We start from the raw sequence: 24,353 nt of genomic DNA on the forward strand, positions 1-24,353 counted from the left end.
GCCGTGCAGTAGGAAGCAATGAGCCTGGGCTTGGGGCGGGTGTCTCAGCTGGGGCGGTGGGGATGTATGTCTCAGGCAGGCAGGCTGTGCTGGGAGGGAAGGATGTTTCCCGGCCCTAATTTCCTGGTGTGTAAAGCAGAGAGATGTGGTCAGGTTGGAGCCGTTCCGTATTCCAAAGCTGGTTCCCTGCGTACTCCGCTGCTGGCTCTCCATTCTCCACTAATGCTTCCCTTTCCCTCCCTAGACACGCAAGATCCTGTCCGCCTGCGAGAAGAACCCCACCGACACCTACCAGCTCAACTACGACATGCACAACCCCTTCGACATCTGCGCCGCCTCCTACCGGCCCATCTACCGCGGCAAGCCGGTGGAGAAGTGCCCGCTCAGCGGCGCCTGCTACTGCCCCGAGTTCCGGGGACAGATCTGCCGAGTCACCACGGTAAGGGCACCGCTTGTGGTGGCAGCTCCTCCTCCCCCACCTCTGGTCCTTGGCTCCTCCTGACGAATTCTCCCTGCCTAACGCTCTCTGTAAATGTTTCCCTTGAGTCTCGGCAGGAGGGAACATCAGTGGTTCAGGCCTCGGGGTTGAAATATCAAGAATCCCTGGAACCCCAGGTTCTTATCCTAGCAGGTTCAACTCAGCCCTTCATCCTTCCCAGGGCGGGTGGATCTGAGCTGAGTCGGGGCTTGGTGAGACCTTCATCACCCAGCTCCCGTTTGCTCTGCGAGGGTTGTAATGACTGTCTGGCACTTGAAGAGCCGGTGTCTGCCCTGGTGTCTGTCCCAAACACGCCGGCCCCCTTGTAGTCCATGCCGCCGGCCCCCTCCCTGTTGGAGTGGTGCAGTGTGTATAAAGTTGGGGAAGCGCTGACAGCTCCTTGGGGATGAGGACTGTGCAGGGTGGCCGGTGCTGCAGTGAAATCCCCTCGCTAACAGGCCGCCTGGGTTACCCTGAGCTGAGTGGGTGTGTCCCTTGATTAGGAGGCAAAGCCCTGCAGTGTCCCTGCCACTCGCAGTCTGTGGCTCCTTCAGATCAGGGACAGACACAGGATGGGCTGGGCTTGGTCTAGGGGCACCGTAGGAGCGTGTGAACACAAGTGCCTGGAGCTGCTGGTGGGAGAGCGCCCGTTTGTCTGCGGGCAGTGACTTGAGCAGCCCAGGGTGTGCGTGCGCCTGCCTCAGCTACCAGCTGGGCAGTTCATCTTTCTTTTCATTGAGAGACCTTTCAGAATAGCAGCGGCAGCAGCACGTCCTACAGATCAAAGCACAACTGGGTCTGGCCTTCCTCGAGCCCTGCGGGTCGCTCTGGACTGAGCCTCCTGCTCAGTACTTCATTTAAAACGCTGGTGGTTCTTCTGTTGCAGCCATGGTCCGGGGCAGGCCAGGAGAACTGCGCTTGTAATGCACCTAGGGCTGGATCCTGGTCCCGTTGATGCCATTTGGACTAGGATTCTGGGCTATAGGAGGAGGCTGGGTGGCACAAAGCTGCATGTGGTTGAGATGAGGTTCTCAAACTGTCTCCGTCCACCCCAGCACAGTCAGTCCCTGCAGCGTGGACTGGTAGAAGCGATCTGTGCCGGGAACCCCAAGCTTGTGTTGCTGTTAACCATTAACCACCTCCCTTTTGTTCTCCAGGTGACAGAGATCGGCAAAGACGTCATTGGGCTGCGAATCAGCCCACTCCAGTTCCGCTAAGGCCCTGCCCCAGGCTGGGGAGACGGGAACTTCCGGCTTCCCTCTGGCTAGACCCTCAGTCCTGCCACCCTGAAACCTGCATCTTGCTTCTGGTTCTCCCTTCCCTCGTTCCAGCTCCTAAACGAACCGCTGCCCCTGGATCTTTTGCACCATTGCTGTGCAGTCGGTGAGAGCTGCTCCTCCCTCCCACGCCACAGTTGGCAAGCCCTGGTGAAACCCCCGCCCCCTCCCCTGAGCCCAACAAGTAATAACATGGGATCCTGTCACAAGGTGCAGTTCATGTGACGTTCACCCCGTTAACTGGAACGTTCCCTCTGCCCAAGAGCCTTTGTTGTGACCAGAGCCAGACGCGCCATATGGAAACGCACAGACACCCCCCCCCCCCCTTCTCCAGTCACAGATTCCATCCCTCCCGGACAGGGATGCAGAACCGGGGCTCTGGGAACCCAGCTTGGCTTGGGGAGCAGAAGAAGCAGCTTGGTTCAAGTTCAGCATGGCCCTGGGTAGAATCGAGAGTTTGTCCTATGGGCAGTCGAGTCCTGATCCAAGGAGGCTCACGGGCTTCGTGTCCCTTCCCTGACAGGAGCAGGAAAGTGGCTTGGAATCCCAGCACTTGGGTTGATTTGTGTCCTTAGCAGCTTTCCCCAACGTTGGCTCCTTTTCATGTTAATAAAGTGAATTAACCGACCGGACTCCCCTTTCACTGGTTCAGCCCTTCTGACAGAGCCTACAATGGGCTGGTTGTTCCAGCTTACTGTGTGGAGTGATGTAAGCAGGTGGAGCTGCACTTCTCTTTACTCCTGTGGGCTTTAAAGGGACAGTCACGCTCATAAAGGCTTTGCTTCGAGAGAGCAGAACTCCTGATTCACTGGGAAATACGGAAGATTTCCCCATAAGAAATGGCCCCTTCCCCAGACCTAGTTGCTTCTGGTGTTTGCCCTGAATAGGGTCTAATGACCTGGAGGGACAGGGTAGGGAATACGGCTCAGTGACGGCCTTGCAGCTTGAAGGTCAAGAGGGGAAAGCGGGGCCGAGCTGGGTTTATTTAACGTGTGGGGAATGAGGCATGGAAAACTTGAGAGCTTCTAGGTCAGCCAGAAGCTCTGGGCTTGACCCACTGGGTGAGGTTCTCTGTGCTGTGCAGGAGCTCCCATGGTCAGAATGGTGCCTTTCCCATTTTGTTTTTAATATCGATTTTAGGTGTGAAAATTAATCCAGACTAAAGGAGGGTGAATTCAAAGCAGTTATTCCTGATGAACTCCAGGTGTGGGTGCTCTTGTTCCAGAACGTATCAGGAATAGCTATTTTGGAATAACTCCCTTTAAGGCCAGAAAGGGAGTGTTATGATAATCTGTGACCTCTTCCCAACCGGCCCTGAGAGGCTGCTAACCATACTTACATCTCTTCAGAGACAGCAGCTGCTGCCTACCCCAGCCACTGGTGCCCTTGAGAGAGGACGGGCAAAGCCCTGCATGGCATATCCTCCCTCACCTGCTCTAAATCTGTGTGTGCTAGTTATAGACTCAAGGAGCTCAATCGACTTAGTGTAACAAAGAGAAGGTGAAGGAGTGACATGATCACAATCTAGAAGTACCCTCGGGGAGCAAATATTTAATAAACAGGCTCTTCAGTCTAGAGAGAAAGGTCTAACATGAGCCAATGGCTGGAAGGGGAAGCTAGACAAATTCAGACTGGAAATAAGGCGTAAATTATGAAGTGTGAGTAATTAACTAGTGGAACAATTTACCAAGGGTGATGGCGGAGTCACTTATCAGAGGGGTAGCCGTGTTAGTCTGGTTCTGTAGAAGCAGCAAAGAATCCTGTGGCACCTTATAGACTAACAGACGTTTTGCAGCATGAGCTTTCGTGGGTGAATACCCACTTCTTCGGATGCGGAGTCACTATTACTGACCATTTTAAAATCAGGGTTGGATGGTTTTCTAAAAGATCTGCCCTAGGAATTATTTTGGGGGAAGTTCTCTGGCCTGTGGTCACACTTAGGCCATCACAGTGGTCGCCTCCGGCCTCAATATCTGATGTCAGCGTGGCCTTGTTCCCAAAACCAAGCTGCGAAATGGGCCAGCCCACGCATGTGGAGCGGGTTGAGTTTCCAGATTCTGAGCTGTTGTAACCTCTATTCAGGACCGGTTGAATTGCTAATGTCGCTCAAGAGTCAAGCCTGGGACACTTCTACCAGTGGGGGGGAGAGTCTCACCCAGGGCAATCCCACCTGATGCCCTAGCCCATTTCCATGCGCTCGAGGACACCCGACCCCGAGTTTGTGACTTCCAGCTAGCAGCTGAATGGGGAGATCTCCTTGCTGTGGTGGGACTTTCTCTAATCACAGGCATTTCCCTTGCCTGAGAAGGCCCCGTATTGTTCAGACCCTCACCCTCACTTTTCAGCTTCTCCTTTTAGGGTCCCTGCTCTGTTAACAGCCCTGTTCTCCCAGCTCAGGCCTGGAGCCAGCCCAAGTCTCAGTGTTGCTGATCTGATTTACAGCACCACCAGGGGAGCTTCACTGATCCAATCTCAAGAGTTTAGCAACTATCCCTTATGAGTAGGCGAGTTATGTCCCCAACTCCTTTGCAACCCTCAATGTTAGTTTCCTGACCCTGTAGCTCCTGCGTTGTGCACTGATCTATCTTACCCTTTAACATTACACATTTGCCCCCCCCCATTCCTTTGTTTAAAGAAGTCCGACGCAATGATCATAAAATCCCTAAAAGAAGTCTCAGAATTTGGATTTTTATGGTGCTCGTTCATCTATAGAGCTCGCAGCACTGGACAAAAGGTGGATAATTAGCATTATCCCCCTGCTTTACAGGTGGGGAAACTGAGGCAGAGAGGGGCAACATCACATCCCAAAGAGCAGTGGCAGAGCAGGGATGAGACCCAGGAGTCCTGGCTCCCAGTTTGGTGCTCAAACTACTGGAGCTATGCTGGTCCCTTGCCCCCTTTCCCCACATCCCTCCAACTTTTTGAGATAAAAGAAAACTACTGAGTAGGAATTTTTATACCATTCTTTTACTGATACAAAAGCAATGGGAGCCCCCCCATCCACACGCACACGCTGGGGGCAGGTCTGCAGCTGACCGTTGGTCTTGCACAGGGTGCATCGGGAATGTTTGCTGGGCTGTAGGGCTGGGTTGGGAGGGGTCACAGTTTCTTGGTCTGGGGGTGACCGGGGTGGGCCTCCATGCACAGTGCAACGTGGCAAGCCTGCGCGATGCCCCCAATGAGGTTCAGGAACTCCTGGAAGTCCAGCTGCCCGTCGCAATTCAAGTCGAGCTTCTTCATCATCCGGTCCAGGACTCCTGGGTCCTTCTGGTTCTGTGGAAGGCCAAGGAAGGTTTTTTACCAGTATCCCTGCTTGCAGTTACAAGGAGACCCATATTGTCATATCTGGGCACCATTCGTGGAATTGTGGATTGAGAGCCTACAACAAAATAGAGGGGGTGGACTCCCCAGCCCCCTACAGCCAGTGATGCTGGTCCCCTGCACAGGTCAGTACCAGGGAGGTTAATTGCCAGAGGGAGTCCGAGCCTAGACAGAGATGCATTTTGTATCTTGATCCGGTGGCAGTGAATTCTAAAGGCCATGGCTCTTTCCTCTGCTCCCCCCTCCCTCGCCCCCCCGGGCTGTGCATGGGCGAGTGACAGCTGGAGACGTGCTGTAATGGGGAAAGGAAGCTGCACTTGGGGAAGGCACCAAAGGACAGCTGGTTTCCAAGCCACGTCCGCAGGCAAGAACTCCTTTTCCCGCCCACCCGTGTCCCTGCCAGCGACTCAGCAGAGCTGCTGGGTTGTAGCTGGCCGTAGCTGGAAACCCTCCCCCCAGGCTGGGTGTCCCACGAGAGGGGGCAGCTCACCTTTGTGAAGGAAGCCAGCTCGGCGTTCATGAAACTGAGGAACTCTCTCTTGGAGAGCGTGCAGTTGTCGCCTTCACGCCCGGCGTAGCGCTGGAAGACGGCGAGCAGAGACTCAATGCAGCGCTCCGTTTCTGTCGGGGACACGGGGCTCTTCGACTGCAGCGACGAAAACGCATCACTGATGAGACCCCCCCACACACACACTCCCGGCGGCAAATGCCTGGTGCTACTGGCAAGTCACCCTACCCTGCATAACCCCTCCTGGCTCTGGCGCTTGCTTTGAATGCCGCCTTTAAAGAGAGCACGGAAATGGGAGGGGAGTCCAGCGGTTAGTCAAGGACAGAGCCAGGATGCCCAAGTTCTCATCCCACTTCCGGTAGTGTGGTCTAGTGGTTAAAGCAGGAGTCCGGGAGTCAGGACTCCTGGCTTCTTTCCCGCGCTCTGGGCGGGGACTATGGTCGAGGGGTTAGAACAGGGGAGTGGCAATCTGGACTCCTGGCTTCTATTCCCTGGGCCCCGAGGGATTGCGGGGTCTGAGGTTAGCACTAAGTGCTGCTGCTCAGGCTCTATTGGCTACAGCATTGTTATTTCCCCAGGCAGTCTGGTGCAATCCCTTCCCTGGCGGTCGGTTCCTAGGCACTTCCTGCTCCCTCGGACACGGATGGTGCAAGAGAGACCACAGAGGAGATGCAGCCGCCAGCCCAGTCTGGCAACTAACTGCCCATTGGACACGAGCGAACTGCTGCAAGTGTCTCCCTGCCGGGGGCAGGACCCTCCCGGCAGTGGCAGAAAGAGCCCAGTGCAGGGAAGGGGGTGAATCGTGGGTAGGGTGACCAGATGTCCCGATTTTATAGGGACAGTCCCGATTTTTGGGTCTTTTTCTTATACAGGCTCCTATTACCCCCCACCCCCTGTCCTGTTTTTTCACATTTGCTGTCTGGTCACCCTAATTGTGGGTGGGTTCTGGGTACAGGCCCAGCGAGCCAGCCCCCTGCAAGCTACAGTACGGCTGCCCCCTGGGAGCTGCTGTGTTGCCTTGCAGAGCTGGGTGTGTCTGCGCTGAGGTTGTGCAAGAGAGATTCTTTGGAATAGACAGTGTCTGGTTTTTTCACTGCCCTCGTTAATACTAACTGGCTTTGGCTACCAATCACAGGGGAAGGTGAGGGAGACAAAAATGCATTCCCCCGCCCCCCCAACCCTTGTTTGTCATGGGAGAAATTCTGAGGGAAGAGAGAAATGGAGCTAGGGCAGGATCCTGCAGTGATCTCCTCCTTGCTCCGCACAGTGCGGCCAGGGGGTACCTGTGAGACAGGACCGTGAGAGGCTGAAAGGCAGGACTGGCTGGCTCGAGGGGGAAAGGGGGTGAGTGGGTGATGGGGCCTCTCCCCTCAAGCTTCCTACCTCGTCCCAGGGCAGCGGGCAGGACGGCTGAGGCAGGGGATCCGCGAAAGGCACGTGCAGCCCTTCCTCCGTAAGAGATGCTGCTCCAGCCTGGCCCCAGAGCAGGGCCTGGGCTAGGGAATGGGATATGGGGGTTCATCTCTGGGGGCCTCACAACCACCCCAGCCCCAGGCCAGGGGGGGCCAGGCTGGCTCATGCGCATCAGAGAACAGCAGCTGGGGCCTCTTTCCACTAAGGCACCAGTTCCAGGCAGACTTTGGTGACGGTGGTGGGACACGGGACCGGGGCTCCGAGGAGAGGATGCTCTTGCCTCTAGGGAATGACCGGGCCGTGAGCCTGGCTGGGGGCCCTCCAGAGCAGGGCCGGCCCCCCTCGAAGGAGGCTGCATCCGCGGGAAGGGGCAGCGCTGCACCAGCACTGATCCTGTACTGGGGCAAAGGGGGGGAGCCGCGCTGCCTGCCCCCTTCCGGCCTTGCCCACTGCCAGCCCCTCTCTGCTGGTGAGCAGGAGCCCCCGGCAAGCCGCCACCAGGGAGCTAAGGCGAGGGAGGGAAGGGGGGAGCCAGGGAGGCTGGGAAGAGGAAAAGGCAGCTGGGTGACTCAGGGCCAGGAAAGCGCTGAGCAGGGCCTGAGCTATGTGGGAGGATCCAAGGGGAGGGGGGTGTCTGCCCCCCCTGCCCGTTTCCCCTGGGGAAATCACTCGCCCTATCCTCCCTGCTGCTGAATTTAGCCTTTTTTGGTGGTGTGGGATAGGAAACAAGTCCCGCCTCCGCTTCCTTAACCCCAAACCCGGCTGCGCAATATCCTCCAGTGTGGAGCCAGCTCTGCCCAGAGGCCCCGGGGAGCTGGGTCTGGAGGGCAGGGGCTGGTCCACGTGCTGTGGGGACGGGAGCAGCTGAAACACCCTGTGCGTGGACTGGGGAGCGGAGGAGACTGGGAGAGAGGCAGGCAGCAGGGGAAGAGAGTGAGATCATAGCCACGGATCTGCTCCTCCTCCCAACGGGCCTGCCCAGAGCAGGCTGGAGCCCTGATCCATCATGTTAGCTGGGGCCCCACCCAGAGGTGCTGGACGAGGGGTGCTGCACCCTCTGGCTTGACGTGGTTTCCATCACATACAGGCTTTACCGTTTGGTTCCATGGCTCCCAGCACCCCCCCCCCCCACACACACACACATTGTCCCAGCCCCCTGCCCCCCCTCCCGTTTCACCCCTTCCAGGCCTTTGGGGGGGGGGTGAGCTCAGCACCCCACCCCCCTCTCCACTTTCACCCCTTCCAGGCCTTTGGGGGGTCTCAGCTCAGCACTCCACCCCCCTCTCCCCCCTTCCAGGCCTTGGGGGATCTGAGCTCAGCACCCTGCCCCCCTCTCCCCTTTCAGGCCTTTGGGGGGGGTCTGAGCTCAGCCCCCCCATTGCCAGTCCTGTGTGCATCTGACATGCTAAAAACTCCAGGGGCGCTTCTGCCCCGGGCTCCCCCGGGCCGGGCCCTGCCCCCCCCCCCTCTTCCCAGGCAGAGTTTATAACTCGGCCGGGCGGGGGCTGCTCGCTCCCCCCCGCCCCGCCTGGGCGGAAAACTCCGCCGTTGTTTTCCCCAGCAAGTCCCCGTGCTGGGGGGGGGGCGAGCCGAGCCCCCCACCCCGGGGGGAGCCCCCCACTCACCATGGCTGCAGCAGAGGCGCGGACCGCGGAGCGCTGCGAGGATCAGACTCTGGGGCGCGCTCTGAGCCTGGCCCGGCCCCGGCCACCGCCCTTGGCAGCCCGGCCCGGCCCCTCCCGCCGGGGTGGGCGAAGGCTCCGCCCGGCGAACGGCGGATCCGGACTTGCCGGGTTTGCTTGGTGCGGCAGAGCCAACACCCCGCCTCGGCCTGCGCCTCGGGCTGAACCTTTCTTCTGCCCCCCACCCCCGCCCGCCGCCTTTCCTTTAGTTCTTTCCCTCCGAGTTTTCCCTTCTCCGCTGCAGAGACGCGGCGGGGGACGACCCTTTGCTAAGCTGCTGAACGGGTGGGAGCCTCTGTTTTCCCCACACGCCTGTGGCAACTGTTAACAAGCCCAGAGCCCCTGGGGCCCAGAGCCTCAAAGGTGTTTGGGCTCCTAACTCCCATGAATTTCAATCCACAAAATTATGTAGGCTCCTAACTCCCATGAACTTAAATCCTCAATGGTATTTAGGCTCCTAACTCCCATGAATTTCAATCCACAAAGATATATAGGCTCCTAACTCCCATGAACTTGAATCCTCAATGGCATTTAGGCTCCTAACTCCCATGAATTGCAATGGGAGTTGGGAGCCTAAATACCTCTGTGGATCTGGGCGTTAGTCTCCGTGCTGCACGGCGAGGGCACTTGGACATTCAGGGCATCCGCCAGGCTAGAATCCAGACCCTCCAGCTCCAAAAGCTCAGGCCTTTGCTATGTTAGCTGCCAGGGACTCCCCCTCAGCTGTCGGCAGTGTAAGGCTTCTGACACACAGACAAGCAATAGTGCTGCTTTGAGCAGCAGAAGGCAGTGATTGCAAATGGCCAGTTCATTACACTACTTACCTGAGTCTCAGAAGAGATAATGACTCAGTGCAATATAATCTTTGCTGAAGCCTACCTGGCCTTCTGCAAGGGGAACGGGAAGGAAGTTCTCTAGTGCAGCCAGAGCTGTTCCCTGTAGTAGAGCTGTATCTGACTGAAGACACCCTGGGACCGCGGCAGAAACAAATGCATCGCCTGTAACTTCAGTGGGGGGTGGCCTGGGTGTAACTGCTGTCAGGACGTGGTCTGACCTGTAGGATTTATTATAACTGTAGCACCCACAAGCCACGGCTGAAAACAGCCCCCCGTTGGGCTGGGCACTGCACAGACAGCCCAGGCCACAAAGAGCTTCCAGCCTAAAGAGACATAGGGTGGGAGGGGAAACTGAGGCACACAGCTGGAAGCGACTTGGCCCCAAGTCACACAGCAGGTCAGTGGCAGAATGGGGATTACAGCCCAGCTCTCCTGAATTCTAATCCACTACCTGAGCTGCTACACCATGGTATGAGCCCTGCTGACCCCATTTCTAGCCAGGGTGGGGTGCAGAGCTGAACATAAGAGCATGAGAACCATACTGGGTCAGTCCAATGGTCTATATAGCCCTGATTCAGGTAGTGACAGTGGCCAATGCCAGGTGATTCAAAGGGAATGAACAGAACAGGCAATTATCAAGTGATCCATCCCCTGGCAGTCAGAGGCTTAGGGACATGGGGTTGCATCCCTGACCATCTTGGCTAATAGCCATTGATGGATCTATCCACCAGGAACTTATCTAGTTCTTTTTTTTGAACCCAGTTATACTTTTAGCCTTCACAACATCCTCCTGCAATGAGTTCCACAGGTCGACTGCGTGTTGTGTGAAGAAGCATTTCCTGTTGTTTATTTTAAATCTGCGTGGGCAGAGTTGTCACCAGTGCTGGTGCTGTGGCACTCAGTCTTCTCTCTCGCTGGCTTCCAGAAATGGCCTCGCTGCCCTGACTTGGATTATGGGATTTATACCTGCTCTGCAAACTGCCTGTGCCCGTGCCAGCTCTCCAGCCGCTCCCTGTCCTTGGCACGGAGCTGCTGGCTCATCTCGCTGACTCCACATGGCAGCGTCTCACCTGCCAACTTCTCTTTCCCCTGTTTATCTCACTCAGGGGAAAATTAATTCACCCCTGTGCAGGGGACCCAGCACGAGGCCCATACACCATTTATCGCCCTCACAGCAGGGCGTAGGAGAGATCTGGTCTCTCTGCACAAGGGTGAATTGCTGCCCGAACGAGATCCACTTCTCCTAGCCCTGCAGAAGCTTTAAACAGGTTTCCTGTATCACTTGCTCAAGGGTTCTTGCAAGAATGTACCCCGGCCGTGCCACCGCTTTTCAGGGATTGCCCAAACTACTGCCACCCGCGGCTGAGTCTGTCTCTGTAGCTTCCTAGCAATCAGACAATCTGCCCCACCGGATGTTTCTCAGCTGGTATCAAACCAAGCTGAGAGCAGGCAGATCAGGGAATTTCTGCTCGTGATACACACAGTGGGCCTGATTCTCCACTCTTGTATCCCAGCGTCAATCAGCTGTAATTCCCCTGAAGTCAGTGGGGCCACACACTTCTCTGCTGCTGTAAATTGGCTCAATGGAACCATGCCGGGTTACATCAGCAGCGGATCTGTCCCAGTGGAGTTTCCATTCGTGTAAATGAGAGGAGAATCTGGCCCGTTGACTTGGCTGCAGTGAAAACTACCCCAGCCTGTGTGGGTTTAGTTTTCTGGTTCACTGAGCAAACCACAAGAGAAACTCAGATCACTGCGGACAGCTAAGCAATTCTAGCCCGAGCGGAAGTCTGTCCGAAAATGGTAAGCGCTGTTATCCAAGTCACTGGTTAAAATGCCGCGATGCTAAATCTAATTTCCCGGCCTGTGATCGGTAAATGTCAGAGCAAGAATCTTTATAAGAAACACATTTTATTTGCATCCAGGTAGCTTCTGCACAGTGCGGCAGCTTGTACGTCTGCATTCCTCCACCACAGAAATCAACGTGGAGGTTTTGATTTCTTTAAACGCAGCGTCTAGATAATCAGAGCCAGGTTTTCCAGATTTCTCAGCTCCCAGTTAGGCAGCAGAACAAAGGAGCCAGCTTTTGAAAAGTATTTGGCACTCACTGAGAACAAGGTGGGTGTGTGGGTGGAAGGGAGGAGTCTGCCGTTGTTCTCAATGAGAGCTGTTAGCTGCATATTTCTCTGGAAAATCTGGCCCTAAAACTAGGCCCAAAGCAGAGCTGGATGAAAATTTTGCATGAAATTTTTTTGTGCTGCAAAATAGCTTTTTAACTAAATGGAAATTTCCATGGGCAGGGAGTAGGGTGACCAGATATCAAGTGTGAAAAATCGGGATGGGGGTGGGAGGTAATAGGAGCCCATATGAAAAAAAGCCCCAAATATCGGGACTGTCCCTATAAAATCGGGACATTTGGTCACCCTAGCGGGGAGGGGGGAATTTGTTTTAATCAAATATTGGGGAATTTTTCCCTTTCCCAAAGTGTCTGGGGGGAAATTTCTCTCCCAGAATCTCTTTTTTCCCATCAAATTTTGCCAAAAAACTGGAACCTGAAAAATTATCTGAAAAATGTCAGTGTGTATGAAAACTGAGTGGAAAGCCATGTTCTCCGGGGGAGGTTTTCAAAACCACTCGCCCTTGGGCTCCCAACTCACTTAGACAGTTTTGAAAATTCCACTTTTTGTGTCCCACCTAAAGGCAAAACCAAAGCTAGCTGGTTTGGACATTTCTTTTTTCTTTGCTACAAGACCAAATCCCAAGGCAGGAGAGATTTAGGTCAAGTCTTATCTGAAATACCAGATTTTGAAGGGGATGCTTTACAAAGGGTTCTGTGTTTGGTCAGTGTACTGTGTATGAGGACGTTTCCGGACAGGCCATCTGTGTGGACATATGTTTATCATCAAGATACACAACTGTCATGTCATATGTAACAACATCATCACTTAGTGCATCCCACAGCATGTCAGTATCAGGCAAGAACCTGATAACCCCAGGTTTGTCCTGCTGCATCGGAACACTGCTCCACCACATCCCGTAGCCTGCCTCTGGCAGGACCAGTCCCTGCTACTTTAGAGGAATCATAGAATCATAGAACTGGAAGGGACCTCGCGAGGTATCTAGTCCAGTCCCCTGTGCTCAAGGCAGGACTAAGTATGATCTAGACCATCCCTGACAGGGGTGTGTCTAACCTGCTCTTAAAAATCCCTGATGATGGAGATTCCACAACCTCCCTGGGCAGTTTATTCCGGTGTTTAACCACCCTGGCAGTTAGGGAGTTTTTCCTAATGTCCAACCCAAACCTCCCTTGCTGCAATTTAAGCCCATTGCTTCTTGTCCTATCCTCAGAGGTTAAGAAGAACAATTTTTCTCCCTCTTCCTTGTAACAACCTTTTATGTACTTGAAAACTGTTATCATGGCCCCTCTCAGTCTTCTCTTCTCCAAACTAAACAAACCCAATTTTTTCAATCTTCCCTCACAGGTCATGTTTTCTAGACCTTTCATCATTTTTATTGCTCTTTTCTGGACCTGCTCCAATTTGTCCACATCTTTCCTGAAATGTGGTGCCCAGAACTGGACACAATACTCCAGCTGGGGCCCATTCAATGCAGAATAGAGTGGAAGAATCACTTCTCGTGTCTTGCTTACAACACTCCTGCTAATACAGCCCAGAATGATGTTTGCTTTTTTTGCAATAGCATCAACTCATATTTAGCTTGTGATCCACTCTGACCCCCAGATCCCTTTCCGCAGTGCTCCTTCCTAGGCAGTCATTGCCCAGTTTGTATGTGTGCAACTGATTGTTCATTCCTAAGAGGAGCACTTTGCACTTGTCCCTATTGAATTTCATCCTATTTACTTCAGACCATTTCTCCAGTTTGTCCAGATCATTTTGAATCTTAATCCTATCCTCCAAAGCACTTGCACCCCCTCCCACCCTTGATGGGTTGGTTGCCCATACGATACATGGATGGGCGAGCTAGGAGTCCTGCATGCCAGGTGTGGTAGCCAAGTCACACCCTGAAGTGTGAGATTTGATCATTCCAGATCCATTGTTCCTACTGTGATTTTTCCTGAATGCACGGAGGTGGGGCGGGAGGGGGAAAGCAGGTTCTGACTTGAAAACCGAGATCAAGTTTCAGACAAACTCACAAAGGCAAGGTATGGTGATCCGTCCTTGCCTCTTCCGTCACGTTGTTAAGTCACAGCCCCATCTGCTGGCTGAACGGATCATTTCCATCGTAAGTTCTCACACACACACACACACACACACACACGCACACACACTATTGTGGTGGCACCTAGGGACTGCACCCTTGCTTGGGTGGGGAGGTTGGTGTGTTCCAATGAGGACCCTGAGACCTATCCCGGTGGGAGCTTTAACTCCTCATAGGACCACCCAAGGTGGACAGGTCAAAGGGCAGGGACCAAAGGACAAGCAGGCCAGTGGCTCTCCAGGTTGGGGATTGAGTGACAGGCCAGTAACCTATCCTCATACGAAAGTTAAGCTACAGATACACAAGGTAGCTGGCGTCTCTCCGGGGAGCAGTACTTAGAGAGGGAAAACTCACGGGACTTAACAACTGAGAGCCACCCCAAGAGCAGCCCAGGAGAGACAACGCCTGGTTTGTGCCCTAAATGATGTTAGCCAGAGGGATTTGGATTCCAGCCAACGCTGGGGGCTGCACAGTCCTAGCCATTTCCATCGCCATCGTCCGAGACTGTAGTTCTAGTCCCGTAGCTCTACGTGCGAGGTGGCCTCCTGCTCTTCGTTTATAACCCGAAGGCGTCAACACCAGCGATGTGTGGGCTCAAGGAGGTGTCAGGGTGGGAAGAGAAGGGGCTCAAGGAGGGGCAGGATGGGGAATGGGGTCACCCCCTTGATGCCCTGAACTGCTCAACCCTTCTTCTCTTTGATCCTTTGTCCTCCCAGCCAGTCCTTCCTTGAGCCCCGCCCCCCAGACGGCCCCTCATCTTGTTTCCCCTTGAGTCTTGTTCTCCCAGCCTGTCTCCCCCTCCCCTTGAGCTCCCATCACCCCAACTCTTTCCCTCCTGGAGCTTCCTTTCTCCCTTGAGCCCCTGTTCTCAGGGGCGAAGGGGCTCCAGCGGGACTCACAGGTCAGTCCCACTCTCCATTTGGCTCAGCTTTGTTCTCTGGAGTCGGCTTCCCCGTCTGACTGCAAGGTGCGGCTGATATAGCCATACACCATTTCACACTCGAATGGATCTCGAACCGCTGATCCCTATGAATGTCAGCTCAAGCACAGGGGAGGAGGGGCAGGGCTGGGGGCATGATGGTAAAGGGCTTGAGAACCCCGCCATGGGGTATCTGGCTGGCCCATCACTCTGCTGCTTTGTTCTCCCACTCTCAAAACCCTGGGGGGGAGGAGCTGCCTGCTTCCCCCTACAAACTTCCTCCCCATGCACTAATTGCAACGCCCTCTTTCCGCTCTTGCTGCAGTGTCATTGTGCTGACAAACGTGGCCCAGTTTCTCTCATTGGTCGTAGGTTCCTAAGTCACTTAGGGGCAGGTTTTCAAAGGAACGTAGCTGCCTGAAGAGACAGATGGGCACCAAGTGGGATTTTCAAAAGCATCTGGGTGCCTAACTCCCATTGGTTTCAACGGGAGTTAGGAGCTTTTGAAACTTACCCTAGGCACCTGTCTGTATCTTTCATCTTCCGGTACCTGCACATCTTAGAAAATCTAGCCCTTAGGTGCCTTTGAAAGTTTTACCCCAAGTCTCAGTAAAAGAGTAGACTTCATTGGGAGGTATGCGTGTGTGTGTGTGTGTGGGTGTCCACTGGCTTATATTATTGGTTGTTCTTTGGGAGAGCTCATTTAAAATTAAAGGGGGGCTGGTCTTAAATGATACGTGTGAGCTTCGATGTGGTGACAAAACCTTCCGCCGTGCACTGTCCTTTGGGGCAACAAGAAACAAGGTCCAAAGACAAAACCAGTGAACTGAGTTGTCATTTATTGTGACTTTTCATGCAATACAACCATGTGAAAAAGAGACCCCTCTAGATACCCCAGTGCTACTCATCTGCCTCAAGGCTTGCGGGAGAGTGAAGCTGAGGTCTCGCTCAGCCAGTGGTTGGGCAGGGCTGTCACTAAATGCTCCCAGAATGGTGATCTTCCAAGACCTGCATTTCAACTTGCATTTTCCCAACTGAAATGGTCTCCAATCTCCTACAGGACCCAGCAAGTTAGATGGAAAGATACATACAGGTTTTTGGCAGCAGTTAACAAACAGGCTAGTCAAACACACGATCACAGCGATGAGTGCAGCATAAGCACACTGACAGATAGACATGAAGACCCAATAGATCCAATAAATACTTAGACCACAGAGGGAGGTAGATATGACATGGACACAATTGACGAATGTATGGATAGATAGACAGATGGTGGGTGTGTTTGTAGAGAGAGATACATATGGTGGACACCTAGTTAGGTAGATATGCTAGAGTAGATACAGTAGAAAGGTGGCTAGATACAATAGTAAGACAGAACCTGGACTACTCTTTATTCTAGCCATTGAGGCGTCAAGCTCACTCACTTTTGTTCCTCAGCCTGTGAAGCCCAAAACCTATGCGAAACCAAGCGGGGATTTCACCCAAGGGCAAAGCACCCGCTACACCCGTGTGTTGGACACATTTGTGCCAGTACTTGCTAACATGCTCACATGCACCTGAGTCTAGAAGGAATCCCAGAAAGACTAGAAGAAAGATGTAGGGATGAGGTGTTGGAAGCTTCGCAGGAAAGGCTGATGGAGAGAAGCCCACACGTTCCACCGGAGAAAGTGGGCACTGCCTCATTTTCCACACTATGGCTGTTCCTGGTGCGGTGGTGCTAGGTAAAGCTGCTTCTCCACCGTCTGCTCCAGCAGATAGACATAGAGTGGATAGCAAGGCAGCGAGGCCTTGACTTCATCCGGATCTGTCTCACCCGGCTCCTCCTCTGCGTTTGCAGGCTCAGGATGGCTCTGGCTCCATTCACCTTCTTCGGGTTCCTCTCCCAGCCACGGCAGAGGCTCCCTGGCCTGATGGCTGCTCCTCTTATGCTCTTCTTGATGCTCCCTTGGCCGATGGTGGCTCCCGTCACCCTGTTGAGGTTCAATGCCTGATTGGAGGGGGCTCGCTTCTCCCCCTTGTGGCAGCTGATGGCGGCTCCCTTCTGTTCGTGGTTCCGGGCCCCGTGGCTGTTCTGGTGTCTGCCTGAGGACCCCATCGCCCTCCTTGTGTTCTGGTTCACAGAGCTGAGGCTGGCTACCGTCATCCTCCCTAGGTTCAGGCTCACTTGTCTTCTGGGGGATGCCCTCATCCCCTGGTGCTGCACTCTCCCTGGGCTGAAGCTGGCTTCCCTCATCTCCGGTGGGTGGCGGCTCGTGTGTTGCAGGGCATCTCCTATAATCATCTGTTGATTCAGGGTCATGCGGCTCACACAGGGTCCCCACATTCTCCCATCCTTCAGGCTCAGTAGACGGAGGCAAATTCCCCTCCTCATGTGGTGGTTCAGGTGTCTGTGGCTGGATGTTGCACCTCTCACCTTCTCTAGGTTCAGGCTCAGGTGGCTGACGGTGGCTCCTCTCTTCCTTTCTAGGTTCAGGCTCATGTGACTGATGGTGACTTTCCTCACCTTCTCTAGGTTCAGGATCAGGTGGCTGATGGCGGCTCCTCTCTTCCTCTCTAGGTTCAGGCTCACGTGGCTGACAGCTGTTCCTCTCTTCCTCTCTTCTTTCAGGCTCACATGGCTGACGGCAGCTTCTCTGCTCCTCTCTTGGTTCAGGGTCACATGGCCCACAGCGGCTCCTCTCTTCTTCTCTAGATTCAGTCTCACGTGGCTGTCGGCGATTCCACCCATCCTCTCTTAGTTCAGGCTCATGTGGCTGGCGGTGGCTCCTCTCTTCCTCTCTAGCTTCAGGCTCACGTGGCTGTCGGCGGCTCCTCTCATTCTCTCTTGGTCCAGGCTCCCGTGGCTGTCGGCAGCTCCCCCCATCCTCTCTAGCTTCAGGCTCACGTGGCTCACGGCGGCTCCTCTTTTCTTCTCCAGGTTCAGTCTCACGTGGCTGTCGGCGACTCCACCCATCCCCTCTTTGTCCACGCTCATGTGGCTGACGGCAGCTTCTCTCTTCCTCTCGTGGTTCAGGCTCATGTGGCTGACGGTGGCTCCTCTCATCCTTTCTTGGTTCAGGCTCCCGTGGCTGTCGGCGGCTCCTCTCATCCTCTCTAGGTTCAGGCTCACGTGGCTGTCGGTGGCTCCTCTGCTCCTCTCTTCTTTCAGGGTCACATGGCTCACGGCGGCTCCCCTCATCCTCTCTAGGTTCAGGCTCACGTGGCTGACGGTGGCTTCTCTGCTCCTCTCTAGGTTCAGGGTCACGTGGCTGATGGTGGCTCCTCTGCTTCTCTCTTGTTTCAGGGTCACATGGCTCACGGCGGCCCCCCTCATCCTCCCTAGGTTCAGGCTCATGTTGCTGATCGTGGCTCCTCTCACCCTCTCTTGGTTCAGGCTCACGTGGCTGTCGGTGGCTCCCCTCATCCTCTCTAGGTTCAGGCTCACATGGCTGATGGCGACTCCTCTCTTCCTCTCTTCTTTCAGGCTCACATGGCTGTCGGTGGCTCCTCTCATCCTCTCTAGCTTCAGGTTCATGTGGCTGTCGGCGGCTCCCCTCATCCTCTCTTGGTTCAGGCTCACGTGGCTGTCGGCGGCTCCTCTCATTCTCTCTAGCTTCAGGCTCACGTGGCTCACGGCGGCTCCTCTTTTCTTCTCCAGGTTCAGTCTCACGTGACTGTCGGCGACTCCACCCATCCTCTCTTTGTCCACACTCATGTGGCTGACGGCAGCTTCTCTCTTCCTCTCGTGGTTCAGGCTCATGTGGCTGACGGTGGCTCCTCTCATCCTTTCTTGGTTCAGGCTCCCGTGGCTGTCGGTGGCTCCTCTCATCCTCTCTAGGTTCAGGCTCACCTGTTTGACGGTGGCTTCTCTGCTCCTCTCTTGGTTCAGGGTCACATGGTCCACAGCGGCTCCTCTCTTCTTCTCTAGATTCAGTCTCACGTGGCTGTTGGCGATTCCACCCATCCTCTCTTAGTTCAGGCTCATGTGGCTGGCGGTGGTTCCTCTCTTCCTCTCTAGCTTCAGGTTCATGTGGCTGTCGGCGGCTCCCATCATCCTCTCTTGGTTCAGGCTCACGTGGCTGTCGGCGGCTCCTCTCATTCTCTCTTGGTTCAGGCTCCCGTGGCTGTCGGCAGCTCCCCCCATCCTCTCTAGCTTCAGGCTCACGTGGCTCACGGCGGCTCCTCTTTTCTTCTCCAGGTTCAGTCTCATGTGACTGTCGGCGACTCCACCCATCCTCTCTTTGTCCACACTCATGTGGCTGACGGCAGCTTCTCTCTTCCTCTCGTGGTTCAGGCTCATGTGGCTGACGGTGGCTCCTCTCATCCTTTCTTGGTTCAGGCTCCCGTGGCTGTCGGTGGCTCCTCTCATCCTCTCTAGGTTCAGGCTCACCTGTTTGACGGTGGCTTCTCTGCTCCTCTCTTGTTTCAGGGTCACATGGCTCACGGCGGCTCCTCTCTTCTTCTCTAGATTCAGTCTCACGTGGCTGTTGGCGACTCCACCCATCCTCTCTTGGTTCAGGCTCACGTGGCTGTCGGCGGCTCATCTCATCCTCTCTTGATTCAGGTTCACGTGGCTGGTGGCGGCTCCCCTCATATTCTCTAGGTTCAGGCTCATGTGGCTGATGGCGGAACCTCTCACCCTCTCTTGGTTCAGACTCCCGTGGCTGACGGTGGCTTCTCTGCTCCTCTCTTGGTTCAGGCTCACGTGGCTGTCGGCGGCTCATCCTATCCTCTCTTGATTCAGGTTCACGTGGCTGGTGGCGGCTCCCCTCATACTCTCTAGGTTCAGGCTCATGTGGCTGATGGCGGAACCTCTCACCCTCTCTTGGTTCAGGCTCACGTGGCTGACGGTGACTTCTCTGCTCCTCTCTTGGTTCAGGCTCACGTGGCTGACGGCGGCTCCCATCATCCTCTCTAGGTTCAGGCTCATGTTGCTGATGGTGGCTCCTCTCACCCTCTCTTGGTTCAGGCTCACGTGGCTGTCGGCGACTCCACCCATCCTCTCGTAGTTCAGGCTCATGTGGCTGTCGGCGGCTCCTCTCATCCTCTCTTGGTTCAGGCTCACGTGGATGTCGGCGGTTCCTCTCATCCTCTCTAGGTTCAGGCTCATGTGGCTGATGGCGGATCCTCTCACCCTTTCTTGGTTCAGAGTCCCGTGGCTGGCTTCTCTGCTCCTCTCTTGCTTCAGGCTCACGTGGCTGTCGGCGACTCCACCCATCCTCTCTTAGTTCAGGCTCACGTGGCTGACGGCGGCTCCCCTCATCCTCTCTAGGTTCAGGCTCACACGGCTGATGGCGACTCCTCTCTTCCTCTCTTCTTTCAGGCTCACGTGGCTGTCGGTGGCTCCCCTCTTCCTCTCTTTGTCCATGCTCACGTGGCTGTCGGTGGCTCCTCTCATCCTCTCTTTGTCCATGCTCACGTGGCTTTTGGTGGCTCCTCTCATCCTGTCTATGTTCAGGCTCACGTGGCTGATGGCGGCTTCTCTGCTTCTCTCTTGGTTCAGAGGCACATGGCTCACGGCGGCTCCTCTTTTCTTCTCCAGAATCAGTCTCACGTGGCTGTCGGCGATTCCACCCATCCTCTCTTAGTTCAGGCTCATGTGGCTGTCGGCGCCTCCTCTCATCCTCTCGAGGTTCAGGCTCAAGTGGCTGTCGGCGGCTCCTCTCATCTTCTCTAGGTTCAGGCTCACGTGGCTGATGGCGGCTACTCTGCTCCTCTCTTCGTTCAGGCTCACGTGGCTGATGGTAGTTCCTCTCTTCCTTTCTTCTTTCAGTCTCACGTGGCTGTTGGTGGCTCCTCTCATCCTCTCTTTGTTCACGCTCACGTGGCTGATGGTGGCTTCTCTCTTCCTCTCGAGGTTTAGGCTCATGTGGCTGTCGGCGGCTCCCCTCATCCTGTCTAGGTTCAGACTTACGTGGCTGATGGTGACTCCTCTCATCATCTCTTGGTTCAGGCTCATGTGGCTGTTGGTGGCTCCTCTCAGCCTGTCTAGGTTCAGGCTCACGTGGCTGATGGCGACTCCTCTCATCCTCTCTTGGTTCAGTCTTACGTGGCTGTCGGCGACTCCACCCATCTTCACTTACTTCAGGCTCACGTGACTGACGGTAACTCCTCTCTTCCTCTCTTGGTCCACGCTCATGTGGCTGATGTTGACTCCCCTTTTCCTCTCTTCTTTCAGTCTCATGTGACTGATGTTGCCTGCTGTTATCCTCTCGAGGTTCAGTCTCCCGTGGCTGTCGGCGGCTCCTCTCATCCTCTCTAGGTTCAGGCTCCCGTGGCTGTCGGAGGCTCCTCTCATCCTCTCTAGGTTCAGGCTCCCGTGGCTGTCGGAGGCTCCTCTCATCCTCTCTAGGTTCAGGCCCCCGTGGCTGTCGGTGGCTCCTCTCATCCTCTCTAGGTTCAGGCTCCTGCGGCTGTCGGAGGCTCCTCTCATGCTCTCTAGGTTCAGGCTCACGTGGCTGATGGCGGCTTCTCTGCTCCTCTCTTGGTTCAGGTTCACATGGCTCACGGCGGCTCCTCTCTTCTTCTACAGGTTCAGTCTCACGTGGCTGTCGGCGACTCCACCCATCCTCTCTTTGTCCACGCTCACGTGGCTGACGGCGACTCCTCTCTTCCTCTCGAGGTTCAGGCTCACGTGGCTGATGGCGGCTCCTCTCTTCCTTTCTTCTGTCAGGCTCACGTGGCTGTCGGTGGCTCCTCTCATCCTCTCTAGGTTCAGGCTCCAGTGGCTGTCGGAGGCTCCTCTCATCCTCTCTAGGTTCAGGCTCCTGTGGCTGTCGGCGGCTCCTTTCATCCTCTCTAGGTTCAGGCTCCCGTGGCTGTCGGCGGCTCCTCTCATCCTCTCTATGTTCAGGCTCACGTGACTGATGGCGGTTTCTCTGCTCCTCTCTTGGTTCAGGTTCACATGGGTCATGGCGGCTCCTCTCTTCTTCTCCAGGTTCAGTCTCACGTGGCTGTCGGCGACTCCACCCATCCTCTCTTTGTCCACGCTCACGTGGCTGACGGCGACTCCTCTCTTCCTCTCGAGGTTCAGGCTCACGTGGCTGATGGCAGCTCCTCTCTTCCTTTCTTCTGTCAGGCTCACGTGGCTGTCGGTGGCTCCTCTCATCCTCTCTAGGTTCAGGCTCCAGTGGCTGTCGGAGGCTCCTCTCATCCTCGCTAGGTTCAGGCTCCTGTGGCTGTCGGTGGCTCCTTTCATCCTCTCTAGGTTCAGGCTCCCGTGGCTGTCGGTGGCTCCTCTCATCCTCTCTATGTTCAGGCTCACGTGACTGATGGCGGTTTCTCTGCTCCTCTCTTGGTTCAGGTTCACATGGGTCATGGCGGCTCCTCTCTTCTTCTCCAGGTTCAGTCTCACGTGGCTGTCGGCGACTCCACCCATCCTCTCTTTGTCCATGCTCACGTGGCTGACGGCGACTCCTCTCATCCTCTCTTGGTCCACGCTCACGTGGCTGACGTTGACTCCTCTCTTCCTCTCTTCTTTCAGGCTCATGTGACTGATGGTGGCTGCTATCATCCTCTCTTAGTTCAGGCTTACGTGTCTGACGGCGGCTCCTCTCATCCTCTCTATGTTCAGGCTCACGTGGCTGATGGTGGTTTCTCTGCTCCTCTCTTGGTTCAGGTTCACATGGGTCATGGCGGCTCCTCTCTTCTACAGGTTCAGTCTCACGTGGTTGTCGGCGACTCCACCCATCCTCTCTTTGTCCATGCTCACGTGGCTGACGGCGACTCCTCTCTTCCTCTCGAGGTTCAGGCTCAAGTGGCTGATGGCGGCTCCTCTCTTCCTTTCTTCTGTCAGGCTCACGTGGCTGTCGGTGGCTCCTCTCATCCTCTCTAGGTTCAGGCTCCAGTGGCTGTCGGAGGCTCCTCTCATCCTCTTTAGGTTCAGGCTCCTGTGGCTGTCGGCGGCTCCTCTCATCCTCTCTAGGTTCAGGCTCCCGTGTCTGTCGGCGGCTCCTCTCATCCTCTCTAGGTTCAGGCTCCCGTGGCTGTCGGCGGCTCCTCTCATCCTCTCTAGGTTCAGGCTCACGTGACTGATGGCGGTTTCTCTGCTCCTCTCTTGGTTCAGGTTCACATGGCTCCCGGTGGCTCCTCTCTTCTTCTCCAGGTTCAGTCTCACGTGGCTGTCGGCGACTCCATCCATCCTCTCTTAGTTCAGGCTTACGTGTCTGATGGCGGCTCCTCTCATCCTCTCTAGGTTCAGGTTCACGTGGCTGATGGTGGCTCCTCTCACCGTCTCTTGGTTCAGGCTCACGTGGCTGACGGCGGCTCCTTTCAGCCTCTCTAGGTTCAGTCTCACGTGACTGATGGCGACTCCACCCATCCTCTCTAGGTTCAGGCTCATGTGCATGATGCCAGCTCCTCTCATCCTCTCTTGGTTCAGGCTCACGTGGTGGATGGTGGCTCCTCTTTTCCTCTCTTGGTTCAGGCTCACGTGGCTGATGGCGGCTCCTCTGTTCCTCTCTACGTTGAGGCTCACGTGGCTGCTTGCGACTTCTCTTTTCCTCTCTTAGTTCAGGCTCATATGGCTCATGGCGGCTCCTCTCTTCTTCTCTAGCTTGAGGCTCATGTGGCTGACGGCAGCTCCTTGCATTCTCTCGAGGTTCAGACTGACGTGACTGATGGCGACTCCACCCATCCTCTTGTTGTTCAGGTTCACATGGCTGCCGGTGGCTCCTCTCTTCCTCCTCGTGTTCAGGCTCATGTGAGTGATGTCGGCTCGTCTCTTCCTCTCTTGAATCAGGGTCATGTATTTCATAGTGGCTCCTCTCATCCCCTTCGGTCTGAGATTCATGTGGGTGATAGCAGCTCCTCTCATCCCTTCGTGGTTCAGGCTCACGTGGCTGACGATGGCTCCTCTCTTCCTCCCTGGCTTCTGGCTTACATGTTTCATAGTGACTCCTCTCAGATTTTCTGGGCCAATAGCGACTTTTCTCATCCTGTAGTGATTCATGGTCAAGGCATCTCCCCTCACGACTTTGTGGCTCAGGCTCATATGGCTGATGGGAACTCCTCTCATCCTCTCGTTGTTCACGCTCATGCGGGAGATGTTGGCTCCTGTCTATTTCCCTTGTTTCAAGGTCACGTCTCTCATAGCGGTTCCTCTCATCCCCTTGTGGTTCAGGTTCATGTAACCGATGGCAGCTTCTCTCATTCTCTCTATGTTCAGATCTTTGTGTTCCGTAGCAACTCCTCTCATCCCGTCGTGGTTCAGGCCCATGTGGCTGACGGCGTCGTCTCTCTTCCTCTCTGTTTTCAGGCTCATATGTTTCATAGTGGGCCCTCTCATCCCCTCGTGGCTCAGTTTCCCGTGACTGCTCAAATGGCTCAGGGCCATACTCAAATGGCTCACGGCGACTCCTCTCATACTCTCGTGGTTCAGGCTCACGTGGCTGAGGGCGGCGTCTCTCTTCCTCCTGAGGTTCAGGCTCACGTGTTTCATAGCGCCTGCTTTCATCCCCTCGTGGTTCAGGTTCGCCTAGTTGATGGTGGCGTCTGTCACTCTCTCTAGGTTTAGGCTCATGTATTTCGTAGCGACCCCCCTGATCCGCACGTGGTTCAGGCTCACGTGGCTGACGGCGACTTTGTTCAGTCTCTCTAGTTTCAGGCTCCCGTGTTTCGTAATATCCTTTCTCCGTCCCTGGGGGTTTAGGCTGATCGCGACTCCCCTCAGCCCTTCCTGCTTCAGGCTCCTGGCGCCGCTCCCCACTCAGTCCCGTCTCTGT

The 24,353-nt window shown here is 55.2% G+C and overlaps 2 protein-coding genes across 2 annotated transcripts in view; one reads left to right on the plus strand and one right to left on the minus strand.

Moving 5' to 3' along the window:
* Positions 1-2,383, plus strand: part of COPA (COPI coat complex subunit alpha) — a 32,950-nt gene extending 30,567 nt beyond the window's left edge. The window contains exons 32-33 of the mRNA XM_044991704.1: positions 245-439; positions 1,636-2,383. Of these exons, the coding sequence (XP_044847639.1) occupies positions 245-439; positions 1,636-1,695 (255 nt within the window). The 3' untranslated portion in view covers positions 1,696-2,383. The remainder of the gene's footprint in view (positions 1-244; positions 440-1,635) is intronic.
* Positions 2,384-4,700: 2,317 nt separating this feature from the next.
* Positions 4,701-8,779, minus strand: S100A11 (S100 calcium binding protein A11). The gene is made up of 3 exons (XM_044991708.1): positions 8,623-8,779; positions 5,567-5,722; positions 4,701-5,028 (listed from the first exon to the last, which is right to left on the minus strand). Exons 1-3 carry the CDS (start codon positions 8,623-8,625, stop codon positions 4,855-4,857), a joined length of 333 nt encoding a protein of 110 aa, XP_044847643.1. The 5' UTR covers positions 8,626-8,779; the 3' UTR covers positions 4,701-4,854.
* Between the last annotated feature and the right edge of the window lie 15,574 nt (positions 8,780-24,353).

This window comes from Mauremys mutica, chromosome 17, assembly GCF_020497125.1.
Source record: "Mauremys mutica isolate MM-2020 ecotype Southern chromosome 17, ASM2049712v1, whole genome shotgun sequence".
Lineage (NCBI taxonomy): Eukaryota > Metazoa > Chordata > Testudines > Geoemydidae > Mauremys > Mauremys mutica.

Bases quoted from the DNA above. Each gene is read 5' to 3' on its own strand.
- S100A11 (XM_044991708.1), bottom strand. The intron at 5,029-5,566 runs GTGAGCTGCCCC...GGCCTTCCACAG, and splicing joins AGCTGGCTTCCTTCACAAAG to AACCAGAAGGACCCAGGAGT.